This window comes from Melanerpes formicivorus, unplaced genomic scaffold (genome assembly GCF_026170545.1).
Source record: "Melanerpes formicivorus ecotype bairdi unplaced genomic scaffold, bMelFor1.0.p_v2 SCAF_33, whole genome shotgun sequence".
Classification (NCBI taxonomy): Eukaryota; Metazoa; Chordata; class Aves; order Piciformes; family Picidae; genus Melanerpes; species Melanerpes formicivorus.
Window position 1 is genome coordinate 8,427,166 of NW_027142385.1, and position 15,710 is coordinate 8,442,875.

Consider the following 15,710-nt stretch of genomic DNA (forward strand, 5'->3'; position numbering starts at 1 on the left):
CCCACCCCCCCCTTTTTCCCTCACTTTTTTTTTCCCCCTCCTATTTTTCCCCTTCTGTTTTTCTCCTATTTCCCTCCCTCTTCCCCCACCCCCCATTTTTCCCCCTCCCCCTCCTATTTTCTTTCCCCCTCCTGTTTCCCCTCTCCTTTTTCTCCCCCTATTTTCCCCCCCTTGGTGTTTTTCCTCCTTTTCCCCCCCTTCGTTTTTTTTTTCCTCCCTCTTTTTGCTTTTTATCCTGGATTTTTCCCCCTTTCCCCCCCCCCACTCCTCTTTTTGCCCCCCTTCCCCCTACCCACCCCCTTTTTTTCCCCCCCTCTCCTCTTCCCCCCTCCCCTTTCCCTTTTTTTCCCCCCCCTCCCTCCTCTTCCCCCCCCACCCTTTCACCTTTTTTTTTTCCCTCCCCCCCCTCCTCTTTCCCTCCCCCCCACCTCTTTTTATTTACCCCTCCCCACCTATTTAAGGTTAAGGTTTGTTACCTACCCCCCTGAGCCTTTCCAAGCCTCTTTCTGTTGGCACAGGGAAGACTGAAGGGAAGAGGAGCCCCAAACATCAAAAGGATAAAAACCCCCCAAACCCCCAACCAGACAGGACAGAGTGGGGGGGGGGGAGAAAAAAGAGAGAGGAAGCAAAGGAAGAGCTCCCAAAGGCCAGGAGCTGCCATGCCACAGCCCTGGGGCTGCCTTTTGCTGCCTGGGCAGAACCAAAACCATTTCCCTGCTTTCGTTTCCAACCCCCAACAAAATCAATCAGCCGAAGGAAAGGATCCTGGGAGGGGTTTGGAAAGTTTGGGCTTGGTTGTTTCTTTTGAACCAAATTGGGAAAGCAAAATGCCCAACGTGTCCAGCAGAGGGGGAGGCCACTGCCTGCCCCCCAGCAGAGGTGGGTGGGGGGTCGCTCCTCGGGGTAGTGTTTCGCCGGCAAAGGAGGGGGGGAGAGGAAGCCTGCAGCCGAGCGCCGCCCAGCCGGGTCCAGGAGCCTCTGGCACAGCAGCAGCTGCTGGTCTCTCTCCTTTCTCTTCCATGATGATTCCAAGGGAAAACAAAACCAAAATAAAACCAAAACAACCCAAAGAAATGGCCACGAGGGTCTTGTTCTACTGCTCCTGGAGAAGGGAAAGAGGCAGAAGTTGCGGCGGGGGTCCCAGCGCTGCCTCTCCTCCGGCCCCAGCTCCACCTCCGAGGATGCTCCGGGGGAGGGCTCACCCTGGCACCCTGAGCTGGCCTGCCAGCAGCTCCTGCCGCTCCCCACACGCAGTCCCTCTTCTGCAGAGGGGCCAGGCTGGCAGGCAGGGCTGCAGAGGACTCCCTCTCATCCCCTGCTCGCAGGTCACGGCTCGGGCAGCGCCCGCGGCCAGCGCCGGGCTCGACCTCGGCAGCAGGGAGGCTGCAGCTGCCCGAGGATGCTGCTGGCTCCTCTCACCCCCCTGCAGCCACACAGCCCTGCTCCCAGCACCTAGCCCGACCCCACCCAGGTCCAGCATCTGCTCTGCACCTACTGCTGCCAGGGACTGAGGACCTGAGCACCCAGCAGCAGGGAGAGCCCTGCAGGCATCAGCAGGATAAATCCCCCTCAGCGGTCCGAGTGCCAGGTGAGGTTGGATCTCCCCTGGTAGCTCTGCACTCCCACTTCTGCTCCAGCAGCTTTCTGCTGCCTTTGGGGACAGGCTGCTCCCTCCCCATGGCAGGGGCACAGCTCCTGTCCAGCACTGAGCTCACAAGAGCAAAGGCAAAGCTGGCCAGCGTGGCCCCAGGCTGCCCCATGTGCCAGGGCTGTGCCAGGGCTGTGCCAGGGCTGTGCCACCTCAGCAGCCTGGCTCCAGCACTCCTGCTACTTGAACCCCCACAACCAGCCTGGGGGCTATGAGCAACCAACCTCCCAGACCCACTCAAAAGCCCTGTGCAGAGCAGTAAGGCTCTGAGGTGAAGGCAAAGCCCCCTGGTGATCTCTGCCCCAGGCACAGCAGCTCTCTGCTTCACCACCCTCAAGCCCAGGCAGGCCCAGGACAGTGCCAACGTACCCAGATTCCCAAGGGAAGGTGCAGAGGGGCAGGGAGCAGGGATACAGACCTGGCTGTGGGCCTGAGCCTGCCCCAGGGTCTGCCCATAGTAGGCAGCCTGCTGTCTGTAGTACTCTGCCCAGGCCATGGTGTAGTCGGGCTGGGAACTGGCCTGGGAAGCAGCGCTGGCAGCGTGACCTGCAGCAGGAGAGGGGGAGAAGGGAGAGGTCAGCAGGGAGGTGACACCAAGCCCAGGCTTAGGACCTGCTGGTTGTGCAGCTGAGAGAGGAGCCAGCCCCCCTTCCCACAGCTGCAGGACAGCTCAGAGGGGGACCCTGCCTCTGCTGCGTGCTCCGGACAGGCTCTGAGCAGGCTTGCAAGCAGCGAGCTGAGAGCAGCCAGAAGGTGCTGGGGGACAGCAGTGCCCAAACTGCCAGGGGCTGCAAAGCCCTCAGCACAGCCCCCTGTGCCCAGAGCACTGCCCCCTGTGCCCAGAGCACTGGCCCCCCCGTGCCCAGAGCACTGCCCCCCGTGCCCAGAGCACTGCCCCCCGTGCCCAGAGCACTGCCCCCTGTGCCCAGAGCATTGCCCCCCCTCTGCCCAGAGCACTGCCACCCTGTTGCCCAGAGCACTGCCCCCCTGTGCCCAGAGCACTGCCCCCTGTGCCCAGAGCATTGCCCCCCTCTGCCCAGAGCACTGCCCCCCTGTGCCCAGAGCACTGCCCCCCGTGCCCAGAGCACTGCCCCCCCGTGCCCAGAGCACTGCCCCCCTGTGCCCAGAGCACTGCCCCCCCGTGCCCAGAGCACTGCCCCCCCTGTGCCCAGAGCACTGCCCCCCTGTGCCCAGAGCACTGCCCCCCGTGCCCAGAGCACTGCCCACCCCTGTGCCCAGAGCACTGCCCCCCGTGCCCAGAGCATTGCCCCCCCCCTCTGCCCAGAGCACTGCCCCCTGTGCCCAGAGCACTGCCCCCTGTGCCCAGAGCACTGCTCCCCCCGTGCCCAGAGCACTGCCCCCCCTGTGCCCAGAGCACTGCCCCCTGTGCCCAGAGCATTGCCCCCCTCTGCCCAGAGCACTGCCCCCTGTGCCCAGAGCACTGCCCCCCTGTGCCCAGAGCATTGCCCCCCTCTGCCCAGAGCACTGCCCCCTGTGCCCAGAGCACTGCCCCCCTGTGCCCAGAGCACTGCCCCCCCCTGTGCCCAGAGCACTGCCCCCCTGTGCCCAGAGCACTGCCCCCTGTGCCCAGAGCACTGCCCCCCTGTGGCCCAGAGAGCACTGCCCCCCCGTGCCCAGAGCACTGCCCCCCGTGCCCAGAGCACTGCCCCCCGTGCCCAGAGCACGGCCCCCCCCGTGCCCAGAGCACGGCCCCCCCCTGCCAGAGCACTGCCCCCCCTGCCCAGAGCACTGCCCCCCTGTGCCCAGAGCACTGCCCCCCTGTGCCCAGAGCACTGCCCCCTGTGCCCAGAGCACTGCCCCCCGTGCCCAGAGCACGGCCCCCCCGTGGCCCAGAGCACTGCCCCCCGTGCCCAGAGCACTGCCCCCCTGCCCAGAGCACGGCCCCCCCTGCCCAGAGCACGGCCCCCCCCCGTGCCCAGAGCACGGCCCCCCCCCTGCCCAGAGCACGGCCCCCCCCTGCCCCAGCAGCACGGCCCCCCCCCGTGCCCAGAGCACTGCCCCCCGTGCCCAGAGCACTGCCAGCTCCACACATCACCCAGAGAGGCTTCCACAGCACCCTGCTGGCTCTGGGGGACACTCTGCAGCCTCCCACACCGCAGCAGGGTTCAGTGGGGCTGGTGAAACCCAACATCTACAACCTGCAGGAGAGCAGCAGCAGCCTCAAGCTGACTGCTGTGAGCACAGCTGGCTCTGGGGGGCCAAGAGAACATTGCTGAGCTCCCTGAAGCTCAGGGTGAAGCCTGGCAAGCAGGCCTGAAGACAAAGAGAGTCTTGCACAACTAACCTCAGAGCCCACTCCTGTGGCCTCCACCTCTCACAGCTCCCCTTTTTGGAGGCACTCAGACACCTCCACTCCAGCACAGCCAAGTGCTGGTGCAGGGGGGAGTCCAAGCCTGCTGGGTGCAGAGCTGGGATGTCCACACCTGCCTTGGCCACAGCCAAGGTCACAAAGCACAGAAACCACAGTGGCAAAAGCACTGCAGAGAGGGAGGTGGGCAGAGGGAGCAGGAGCCACCACTGGCAGGGACAGGGGGCTGGGGAGCAGACCTGTGGAGGAGCAGCACAGAATGTTAGGCTTTGGAAGGGACCTCCAGAGATCACCCAGTCCAAGCCCCCTGGCAGAGCAGGGCACAGGAGGAACACATCCAGGTGGGGCTGGAAGCTCTCCAGAGGAGGAGACTCCACAGCCCCTCTGGGCAGCCTGCTGCAGGGCTCAGCTGCCTGGAAGGCTCCAGGGCTCCAGCAAGGAAGTTTCTCCTCAGGTTGAGGTGGAACCTGCAGAGCTCCAGCCCACACTCCCTGCTCCTTCTCCCATCACTCAAAGCAGGCTCTTCCCAGCCCCACAGCCCAGCCTGGGGGGATGGAGGGGGGGAATAATGCAGTGCAAGGGGTGGAGGGGCCAGGGCAGCAGTGTCCTGTCCAGGGGCACAGCAGAGGGTTAAAAGACTTTGACCAACGCTCCAAGTCAGGACCTTTGCTGGCAGAGGTCAAGGCTGCCTCAACTGTCCACCTGCTAATGCCAACAAAGGGCCTCCCTCAAAGCCTTTTCTTCTGGGAGCATTACAGTGCACAGCAGGCTGAAAGGACACACAGCTAAATGCACTGCACAGCAAAATGTTTCCCCAGCAGTTCATCTCTTTGAGATGGGGAAGTCATTAAAACCCCAAGACATGTGTAGGGGGTGGGGGGCTGCCACTCCTCCCCTCCAGGAGGGCACTCTCTGGCCCTAGGAGGGCTGACTGCTGGGAGCAGGACTCAGGCAGCTCTGTGACAGCAGAGCTGGGAACAACCAGGCTGCAGCATGCAGGGGAAGCATCCTGCCTGGGAAACATCCTGCATGGGACTGGGTGCAAAGGGAGCTCCAAGAGCCAGAGCAGGCACTGCCCCAGGGAGCCTCACACACCTTGGGGAGCTGCTCCTGGCCTCTCTGGGCTCCACTCTGCTCAGAGAGCCACAGAAGGGGCTGGGTTGGAAGAGACCCCCAAGATCATCCAGGCCAACCCTCAGCCCAACCCCAGCATGGGCACCAAGCCATGGCCCCAGGTGCCATGGCCACAGGCTTCAGAAACACCTCCAGGGCTCCCTGGGCAGCCTCTGCCAGGCCCTGACCACTCCTGCAGCAAAGAAATTGTTCCTCATCTCCAACCTAAGCCTCCCCTGGCACCACCCCAGGCCACTGCCTCTCCTATCACCTGAGAGTAGGGAGAAGAGACCAATGTGACACCCCCAGAGGGCAGGGGCTGACACCCCCAGAGGGCAGGGGCTGACACCCCCAGAGGGCAGGGGCTGACACCCCCCAGAGGGCAGGGGCTGACACCCCCAGAGGGCAAGGAGTGACACCCCCAGAGGGCAGAGGCCCTCCAGTGCTTCCACTTCCAGACTCAGTGCTGGCAGCTGGAAGCCCAGCAGCAGCAGGGCTGATCTGGGCCCAGCTCTGCCCTCCTGCTCTGTCTCTGGGCTGATCTGGGCCCAGCTCTGCCCTCCTGCTCTGTCTCTGGGCTGATCTGGGCCCAGCTCTGCCCTCTTGCTCTGTCTCTGGGCTGATCTGGGCCCAGCTCTGCCCTCCTGCTCTGTCCCTGGGCTGATCTGGGCCCAGCTCTGCCCTCCTGCTCTGTCTCTGGGCTGATCTGGGTGCAGCTCTGCCCTCCTGCTCTGTCTCTGGGCTGATCTGGGTGCAGCTCTGCCCTCCTGCTCTGTCCCTGGGCTGATCTGGGTGCAGCTCTGCCCTCCTGCTCTGTCTCTGGGCTGATCTGGGTGCAGCTCTGCCCTCCTGCTCTGTCTCTGGGCTGATCTGGGCCCAGCTCTGCCCTCCTGCTCTGTCTCTGGGCTGGTTTATCACTATTTCAGAGCTGGTTACCCTGTTGGCCTCACTCCTGGCACTGTGAGCAGCTCTGATCAGCCCCCAAAAGCAGACACAGGGACCCTGCTCCAGGCAGTGTGGATGAGAGGGGAGCAGCCCTGCAGCCTTCCCTCCCTGTGCTGCAGCTCCTTTCCCAGTCAGACTGGGAGCTGAGCAGTGAGAGGAGCTCAGAAGGGACACTTCCAAGTGGAAAGAAGAACAAAGGGCTGGGAGGGCTCCCCCCAGCCATGGCTGGGCTTGGCAAGTGCTCTCCTGGAGCACCTGGCAGGGGGCAGCCCGAGGCAGAGCTGCTTTTGCTAGGGAAGGGGAAGCAAGGAGCAGGTTTGCACACAGGGAGCAGCAGCAGGCAGCAAGGAGCACAAGCAGCAGCCCAGCTTCCCACAGCCTCCATGCTTCAGCCAGCTTCTGCTGAGCTCCAACACCACAGGATGCCAGGCTGGGGGGCAGCCCAGGGGTGCAACCTTCCCAGGTGGTGGTGGAGGAGCTGGAAGGAGCTGGCCCAGCCCCCTGGGCAGCTGTCCAGTGCCCTGGGGGAGGATTCCACTCCCTGCCCCAGGGAGCTGAGGAAGCTGCTGTGCACTCCTGGGGTGGAGCTGTGCTCTGCAGGCATGAAGGAGGCAGCAAAGGCAACTCCAACCCTCCCCTCACCTACCTGGGACTTGCTGTGCAGGCTGCTGCCACGTCTGGTAGGTGCTGCCCCAGCCCTGGGGCATGAAGGCCTGGGGACCGCTGCAGAGGGCGAGAGGGCAGAGGTTGGAGCAGGAACAGCAGCCTGGGGGCAGGAGGGGGCCAGAGGAGCCCAGCTGCAGCTGCTGAGCAAGGAGCTGAGCGTGGGGGACAGCAGCTGGGAGTGCTTGGGCTGGGCTGGGGGGCAGCCCAGCACTGTGTGCAGCTCAGGCTCCCCCCCACACTCCCTGCCCTGGGATCCTGGAGCTGCCAACTGCTGCCTGCTTTACAACTTCAGAGCCCAAACCCTTCCTGTGGTCAGGCTGGAAGGATTCAGCTTGCCCCTGGCTTCCAAATGCTTCCTCTTTAAAAGGCTCCACTGAACCACCACCTCCCCAGGGCCCTCCACCCCTCTCCCATTGCCCTCCCAGCACCCCCCAGAGCAGCTTACTTTTGATGAGGTGTGGCAGGTGCTTGGCTGAATGGACTCTGACCAAATCCTCCAGGTCCACCCATGCTGGGACCCTGCCACAGAACCCACAAACACTTCAGGTCAGCTCTAAAGACAGGGTGGAGGCAGCCAGTGTGAGCAGTGAGAAAGGGGAGAAGAGAGCCTTAGAGGAGTGAACCCCAGCCCCTGGAAGGAGTGACTGAGCTGAAGTCCTCAGGGCTGGCAGCACACTGCAGCAGCTCAGCTTCCAAGGCAGCTCTGGGCAGCCCCAGAGAGGCTAACAGGCCTGGGGCACAGCTGGAGGCTTCCCTGGGAGCAGCCTGGATCCTGAGGGTGGGGCCAAGCCTTCTCCCCTCAAGCCCTGCAGCACAGAGGTTGCTTTTCAGCTCCCCCCTGCCCCAGGTCAGGGTTCTCTGTTTGCCCAGCAGTGCTCCAGCCTGGCACTGCCAAGCCCCAGCAGCACAGCACTGCACTGACTGGAAGGCAAAAGGCAGCCTGGCTGGACTGCAGCAAGGAGCTGAGTGCTGCCCCCAGGGTGGTGATGCCAGGGCTGGGTCACCCTCAGCCAGTGGCATTGTTGTCCTCACAGCACCTCCTCTGATGGCCTTCTCATGCCTCACTACTGCTGCTCACTACCCTCACATCAGCAGTCAGAGCCTTCTGGGACCAGAGCAGCCTCCAAAGCACAGCATCAGTCAATGGGTTGGGCTGGAAAGGACCTTGAGGATCACCCAGTCCCAACCCCCTGCCATGGGCAGGGACCCCTCCCACCAGCCCAGGCTGCTCCAGGCCTCACCCAGCCTGGCCCTGCACAGCTCCAGGCAGGGGACAGCCACAGCCTCCCTGGGCAGCCTGTGCCAGGCCCTCCCCACCCCCCTGCCAAGAATCTCCTCCCAGTCCCCAGTCTGAATCTGCCCTCCCCCAGCTTCACTCCATTCCCTCTCAGCCTGTCCCAGCAGACCCTGGTGAGGAGGCTGCTGCAGGGCCACCAAAGCTGCAGGCAGCTGCCCACAGCCAGCTGGGTACTGAGTGTGTCTGCTCTGTGCCAGCCTCTGTGCCAGGCCCACATCTACCTGAAAGGGTGGAGACACCACACCTGAGAGAGAGCCCAAGAGCAGCAGGGGTGGAACTTACACCAACTTTCTCATCTATGAGGTGCCTGGCAAGCTCAATCTGCTGGGGAATGCCTCTGATGGTGAATATTCGAAGCCCAGGGTCTGTGTTGGGAGGAGGATTCCTCTGCAGCTCCACGTGGGCTCCTGACTGCTGGTTGATGCTCTTGATGTTCTCACCCCCTGCAGAGAAGCAGAAGGGAAGGCTTTGCAGCACCTCCTTCCACACAGCCCTCCCCAAGGCAGGCTGTGGGCATGGGATGCAGCTTCAGCTGCCCTGGCTGTGCCTGGAGGGAGGAGGTGAGGAGGGCATGAGCCTCAGGACCCACACAGCACCTCAGCTCCTGCTGCTGCTTCAAGCAGCCCCCAACAGCAGGAGCTGAAGCTGGGAGCTGCTGCAGGGGGGCTGGGGGCACAGAGAGTCCCTGTGTGGGCTCCCAGCAGGGTGCAGCACAGCTGAGACCTTCCTGCCACAGATCTGAGTCCTGGGGGGTTCAGAGCTCTTCACAGCCCTCCAGGCCACAAAGTCACTTCCTGCCCTTCCCCCTCCCCCCTTTCCTTGAGGCTGTCCCCACCCCCCCACCAGAGGTTCAGCCCACTGGGACAGCACCAGCACACACCTTGGAGCTCAAAGCCAAAGCTTTCCCAGCCCCATCTGCTGTCTGAGAGCTCAGGGGAGCCTCCACTCAGCCCAGCCCAGCCCAGCCAGCCCTGCCCAGGGCTGCAGCAGTGCAGCACTCCAGGCCTTCTCCTGCTGTCCCAGGCAGCTGGGCAGGCAGTGGCCATTCCTGGCCAGTTTGCCATCTGGCCAGAGCAGAGCACAGCAGAGCAGTGCTGCCAGCAGGGCCAGCACAGCAGATCTGATTTCCTCCAGACCTGCCAGGTCCGAGGTCTCTTAATGAAATTTGCCTAACAAAGGCCTCAGCCAGGGCTACAAAGCCTCAATTCTTCTGCTGGGAGCTCACACAACTTCCAGAGCAGCTCCACTCCACTGCAGAAGTCCAGGGCTGGGGCTAGGAGGGAGGTTTTACGACTGGGAGATCACAAAGCAAGGAAGAAAGAGCAGCCAGGAGCACAGGGGAGGAAGCTAAGCAGGGAGTCTGGTCTGGGCTTGAGCAGGAGCATCCACAGGCAGAGCTCCTCCAGCCTGCTGCCATTTCCATCTCTATGCAGCCAGCTCAGCTCCAGGACAAGCTGGGGCTGTGGCAGACACTTGTTGGTCTCTTTGTGCTGGACTCGTGACCTCTTTACCATGTTAAAGCCTTCCCGGGGAAGGGAGGAGGAGGCAGAGCTGCCAAAGGGCAATTAACTCCTAAATGAATTTCTGAGGGTGGCTTCAACAAAAGCTGAGCATGTCCCAGCCCTGGGCAGACACGAGGGCCTGGGCTGTGCAGCCAAAAGCCAGGCCACTTGCTGGCAGTCAAGCATGGGAAAGGGGCAAGATGAAGTCCCAAAGGCAGGGCTCTGGGCTGGGCTCTGCCCTCCCCCCTGCTGCCTTGCAAGGCTTTTGTCTGCTGCAGGCTTGTGTGGAGCTCTGCTGCTCACAGATGGAGGTGAGGAGGAGCAGAGGATCCTCTCAGCCACTGCACTGGGGCTGGGGAGGGGCTGGCAGCAGCTCTCTGCTGGCTGAAGGTGCAGCCACAGCCTGCAGGTTGGGTTCCTCTCTGTCCAAGAGGGGATTAAGACTGGAAGCAGCCTCATCAAAGGAGTGAGGAGGAGGAGGCAGCCTTCAAGTCATTCCCCACCCAGCACTGAGCTGGGGCTGCTCCCACCCAAGCTCCCTCCCCTGGACCTCTCCTGCAGGACCCAGCTGGCTCTCCAGGCCCGGCCAGAGGCTGCAAGCTCCCCACCTCCCCTGCCAGGCCCTGGTGCCCTTCCTCCTCCCCTCCCTCCCTCCTGGCCGAGCCTCCAGAGCATGCAAATGAAGTGAGGCAGCCCCAGGATGCTGCAGGCTGCCCGGAAGGAGTCCTCTGTGCCCCACAATGAGGTGACCTGCTCGGCACATGGTGGCTGTCTCCAGAGGCATTCAGCAGCCTGCTCCATTCTTCCACCTGATGGGGGGCAGGAGTGCTCTGAGAGTGGCCCCCCAGCTGGATGTGAAATTGTAAAGCAATTAATCAAAGCTGCTAAAAGGCAGAGCTGACAAGAGCCAGGCCAGCCACGGGGGCTGGCAGTGCTGCTGTGTTTATCATGGAAATCCAGAGGGGGCCCAGAGAGGCTGGGGTTTGTTTCCTAGCACCACCAAACACAGAGAGCCCTTGACAAGTCTATGCTGCTCATCCCCACCCTGCCTCCAGCCTTTCAGAGAAGAAAGGCTGCACCTACCCACCCCTCCCAGGGGAAAGCCATGCAGGGATTTGCAGGAGCCCAGCAGGGCTCAGCAGCTGACACAGGCTCAGGCTCCCGAGCTGAGCAGCACTGCCCAGGAGAAAAGGCCTCCAGACCCTGGCCCACACAGAGACTGAGCTGAGCAACCTCCACAGCTCCCTCTCCCCCTCCCTCAGGGGCAGCTGGAGGCACAGCAGCAGCTTCCTGGCCACATCACACAGACCCAGGACAGCCTTTGCCTGGGTGCTAACCTCAGAGCCCAGGCTGCAGGTGCTCTGAGCCCCCACTCAGGCTCCACAGGCAAGGCCAACAGCCAAGTCCTGAACCACAGGGGGGAAGGCAAAAGCTAAGCTGAAAGCTGCTCAGCAACTGCAAAGGGGGAGAGAAGAGACTGCAATTGGTCACTGTGGAGAGAACCCCACTGCCATGCCCCCTCCCCTGCCTGCCCCACAGGCAGCAGGAGAGGCACTGATAACAATCAGGTCTCGCATCAGGGCACAGAGCACAGCACCTCCACCCCGGGCCAGGCCCCAGAGGCAGGCTGCAGCCATCACTCACTTGACAGAAATGAAGGCTGCAATAGGCTGGGAGCAGAGGCACTGCAAGAACAGCCATTGCAGGGTGGCATTCCAGAGCTGCAAGCGCTCCCATCACCACACAACCAGCAATTAGCCCCTGCAGAAAGCCCCCGAGCCGGCAGGGCAGGGCTCTGCCTTCGGCTGCTGGGGAAACAAAGGTAGAAAGCTGCCCTGGACCCCCCCTGCCAGCCCTGCAGCCCCCCCTGCCTGCCCTGCAGCCCCCCCCTGCCTGCCCTGCAGCCCCCCCCCTGCCAGCCCTGCAGCCCCCCCTGCCAGCCCTGCAGCCCCCCCTGCCAGCCCTGTGCCCCCCCCTGCCAGCCCTGCAGCCCCCCTGCCAGCCCTGCAGCCCCCCCTGCCAGCCCTGTGCCCCCCCCTGCCTGCCCTGCAGCCCCCCCTGCCTGCCCTGCAGCCCCCCCCCTGCCTGCCCTGCAGCCCCCCCCCTGCCAGCCCTGCAGCCCCCCCTGCCTGCCCTGTGCCCCCCCCTGCCAGCCCTGCAGCCCCCCCTGCCAGCCCTGTGCCCCCCTGCCAGCCCTGCAGCCCCCCCTGCCTGCCCTGCAGCCCCCCCCCGCCTGCCCTGCAGCCCCCCCCCGCCAGCCCTGCAGCCCCCCCCCTGCCAGCCCTGCAGCCCCCCCTGCCTGCCCTGCAGCCCCCCCAGCCCTGCCCTCCCCCGCCAGCCCCTCCAGCTCTGCTCCCTGCCTGTAGCTTCCCAGCACAGCCTGAGCTCTGCAGCCAGCAGTGCTCCACTTTGCTCTCTGAACAAGAAGTGACCTTTCCTGCTCCCTCACCAGGGATGGCTACTGGATACAGCAATGAAGTTTCAGTACCATTGGGTTAGGTTTTTATCCCCCCCCAGCTCTCACTTCTGGCTGCAGGTTTGTTTGCTTTGATTGTATTTGCTTCCTCCTTCCCCCAGCTGGACCCTCCAGCGAGCTCCAGCTCCGTGGCTCTGCAGCCTGTGTGTGATGGGCAGGCTGCAGACTGCAGCAGGAGGGCAGGAGTGTGGCCAGGCTCCTGGCAAAGGACACCTGGGAGCGGTGCAGCTGCACTGCTGGGCTGCTGGTGTCCTGCTCCTGCCTCCCTTGTCACCCACTACAGTTCAGGGGGCTCCAGGGGCCAGACATGGGAGGAACAGGGCAAGAGGCCCCAGCATGGTTCATCTCCAGCTCACCTGTGCCCAGCAGGACAGCAGCAAAGTGACTGCCACCAGAACCTGGCACAAAGCCCTCCAGGCTCTGCCTCCTCCACCCCTGGAGCTGCCCCTGCTCCTGTCACCTCACCCCAGCAGCAGGGAAGGCACACAGCATTCCTCCTGCAATCAGCAAGGATGAAGCAGGGCTCCTCTGCCAGCTCAGGGCACTGAGGGGCACCCCAGGAGCTCAGGGTGACAGAGCAATTCTGCTCCTGGCTCTGCATCACCCCATGGGCAGCTCCTGCTCTGTGGCAGGCTGAGACTGCTGCTGCTGAGGTTTCACAGCTGTGCTGGGCTGTACTGGTTCCTGGGAGCAAGGGCAGAGGACTCCTTGGCCATCTCCCCAGCAGGCAGAGACTCAACAGCTAAGGCAGCCCTGGGCCATCACGGCCTGGGGCAGCCAAGGTGCAGCAGCCTGGCTGTGCCAGGCTCAGGGGCAAGCTTGGATACAGCCCAACCCTGCTGCTTCTTTTGCTCCAGGAGCACCTCAGGGTGCTGGCTGGAAGCAGCTTGCTGCTGTCAGCACGTGGGGAGAGATTCCATTTGCTCAGGTGGCACTGAGGGAAATGCAGCAGGGTGGGATGGGTGCTCTGCCTGTCCCCTCAGAGATTCTCTACCCAAAGGCTGCAGCAAGGAGCCTGCCTCTTCTCAGCCAGCTGCTTGTTACAAGCTCTCCTTGACAGCTCTGCACCAAGAGCCTCTCTCAGAGACTGCCAGCAAGGGCCTGGAGAGGACAATCACAGGTGAGCAGCCCAGCTCCTCCCTCTGCTGCACTCAGCAGCCACCAAACCCCTGCAGCCACAGCCAACTCCAGAGCCTGGCTGCCAGGCAGCAAGACTGTGACCATCCTGAGAGGGGAGGACTGCAGGCCCTAGCATTTGGTGCCCCAGACCCACCTTTGCCTATGACAAGGCCACACTTGTCAGCTGGCACCGTGTAGGTGATCTCCTGCATGCCCCCAGGGGCTCCGAGGCTCCAGTCCCCGCGGCCACGGCCTCTGCCCCGCGCCACAGCCAAGCTGCCGAAGCCATCTCGCTCCTTGGGAGGCAAAGAGATGTGTGTCAGTGGCTCTGCTGCTGGCCCCCACCCACAGCAGAGCACTAGGAGCAGGAGAAAGCAAGGTCAAACTGCCCTGCAAGCAATGGCATTGACCAAGGAAGCTCTTGGGCTTCAGCTTCACTCTGAGGGCTCTGAAGGACCTCCAGCAGCTGCCAAGGGAGGTGGCCACAGCTGCCCTGACTCAGGAAGATGCTTCTGGCTTTCCAGTGCAAGCCTTTCTAGCTCCTGAAATAAACCAGCAGCAACTGCTGAAGGACCTCTGGTGTGTGATGGGAGCTGTCCTGAGAGCAGCCAATAGATCCTGGCAGTGAGTTCAGGAGCTGCTGCTGAAGCCCTTCAGGCGCTGCTGCAATGACTCAGCTGAACTGCACCTCCCCAGACCTCCAGGAGGAAGCTCTGAAGCTCAGAGGCACTCCAAGGACATCTCCTTTGGCCAGCTGGCTGTGGGCACTCAGAGCCCATCAGGGCAGGCCCCACAACAAAAATGAAATCAAAGCTTCAAACCAGATCCCAGGGCAAGAGGAGATGGAGGCCTACCCCTGGTGCACATCTCCTGCTCAGGTATCTGCTCTGCAGTGGGCCAAGACCTGCACCCCTCCCCAGCCAGAGGGAACCCAGAACCTCCCTCCTGAGCCTGCCTGCCTGCTTCACACAGCTGCTCCCTGCCCTTGGGCCATGCCATATGCTGGTGTCCTGCTCCTCATGGCCTTCTCCTGCCACTCATGGCCTTCTCCAGCCTCCAGTGCTCTGGTCTAGTGGCCATGAGTGGCAGAAGAGGCCTCCCTGAGCACTGCTCATGCCCTGCTGCCTCAGAGTGTTCCCCAGGCCTCCTGAGCAGAGTCAGTGTCCTGGTACTGCTGGGCTCCATCCCACCAGCTCCCCATTTCCAAACAGCAAGTGAGCACAAGGGGCAAAGATGGAGCTACAAGGAGGCCTCAAAACACAGCCTGAGCAGAGGAGCTCTTCTCCAGGCTCAGCCAGGCCACCTCACTTCAAAAGAAACGAACCAACCAGCCCCAAGCCTGGCAGCAACGTCCTGGGCATGGTGTGGCCTAGCAGAGGGCAGCTGCAGCCACGCTGCTCTTCAGACGGTGGCAGCCACCCAGGCAGCCGCCTGCAGGCAGCCTCAGAGCCATGTGAGCAGCACTTGGCTCCCCCCAGGCCCCAGGCCCCACCTGTGCTGTGAGGATGAGCTCACTGATGATGTGTGCTGCGTGCTGACACCGATCTGGGAGCCCCATGACCTGTGCCACTCGCTCCGAGCTGATCCCGTCGTCTGTGGAGAGAGGTGCCAGAGCCTCAATTCCAAGCAGCAAACATCCCCCCAGAGCTTCCTTCCAGCACCACCACTGCTAGCAGCACTTCCACACAGCTACCCCAGGAGCTCCCCCCCCTTCCCTCCACCTTCAGCCCCTCTTCTGTGGGCTGAAAGGAGGCAGACCCCAGCCCACGCCGCAGAGGGACAACGTTCAAGAGGTGACACTTTGAATCGTCCAAAGAGCCTCAGCAGAGCCTGGTATCACTTTAAGAGGACAAAGGCAGCTTTGAGAGGTGATCAGACAGCCAAGGACCCAGAGAAAGTTAATTGGAATTAATCAACTCCTGATCCCCAAAGGCTTTAATGTCCTGAAGGAGAATTCTTCCAGAGGAACACGGAAGGGTGGTGCAGTTCTGGTGTTTGTCCACTCAGTTACCACTGCAGACACGACTGTGGAGACACTTCCAGCTTTGCTGTGTGCAGTTTCACTCTCTGAAAACCAGGCAAGTGCCTGAGGAGGCAGCACCTCAGATTTAAACAGCTTTCAGAAAGAGACCCAAGGCAGCTTCTGCCGGGGGCGGCTCGCTGCTGGAGCCTCAGCTCCGCTTCCCTTTAGCCATCCCAAAGCGCAGCAGCGGACAGGAAGAGCTCTCCACCCTCACACAAACCTGGTTTAAATTGAATCCTAACTCCAGCATCATTCTGAATCTTTTTGATCATTTCTCCATTTCTTCCTATCACAATTCCAACAGCAAACCTGGGCACAGAGACCTGATGGGAAAGGCAAAGCAGTGTGAACGCTCGGAGAACCGGCCCGGGGTCCTGGGAGGGCCCAGGGTCCTGGGAGGGCCCAGGGAGATGCTCTCAGCCGAGGACAGGCCGCCTCAGGCAGCTCCAGGCTACAGGACCAAACCAAGCAGGTGGCCACCAATTCCCTTCCCCACTCAGTGAAGTCTGCACCGCAGGGGTGCAGCTGAAAGAGAGGAGCAGAGAAGCGCCAGCGGGGAGTCCAGGAGAACTCCTCTGCTCTGCTGGCAAGG

General features: G+C 62.6%; 1 protein-coding gene across 4 annotated transcripts in view; it reads right to left on the minus strand.

The window, feature by feature from the left end:
• Positions 1-432: 432 nt before the first annotated feature.
• The window catches only part of FUBP3 (far upstream element binding protein 3), a 42,060-nt gene continuing 26,782 nt past the window's right edge, over positions 433-15,710 (minus strand). For all 4 annotated transcript variants that reach the window (XM_068156000.1, XM_068156003.1, XM_068156002.1 and 1 more), the window contains 8 exons: positions 15,339-15,441; positions 14,588-14,688; positions 13,250-13,391; positions 8,281-8,441; positions 7,147-7,220; positions 6,682-6,758; positions 2,067-2,194; positions 433-1,102 (listed from right to left, as the gene is read on the minus strand). In XM_068156000.1, coding sequence (XP_068012101.1) covers positions 1,094-1,102; positions 2,067-2,194; positions 6,682-6,758; positions 7,147-7,220; positions 8,281-8,441; positions 13,250-13,391; positions 14,588-14,688; positions 15,339-15,441 — 795 coding nt within the window. In that variant the 3' untranslated portion in view covers positions 433-1,093. The remainder of the gene's footprint in view (positions 1,103-2,066; positions 2,195-6,681; positions 6,759-7,146; positions 7,221-8,280; positions 8,442-13,249; positions 13,392-14,587; positions 14,689-15,338; positions 15,442-15,710) is intronic.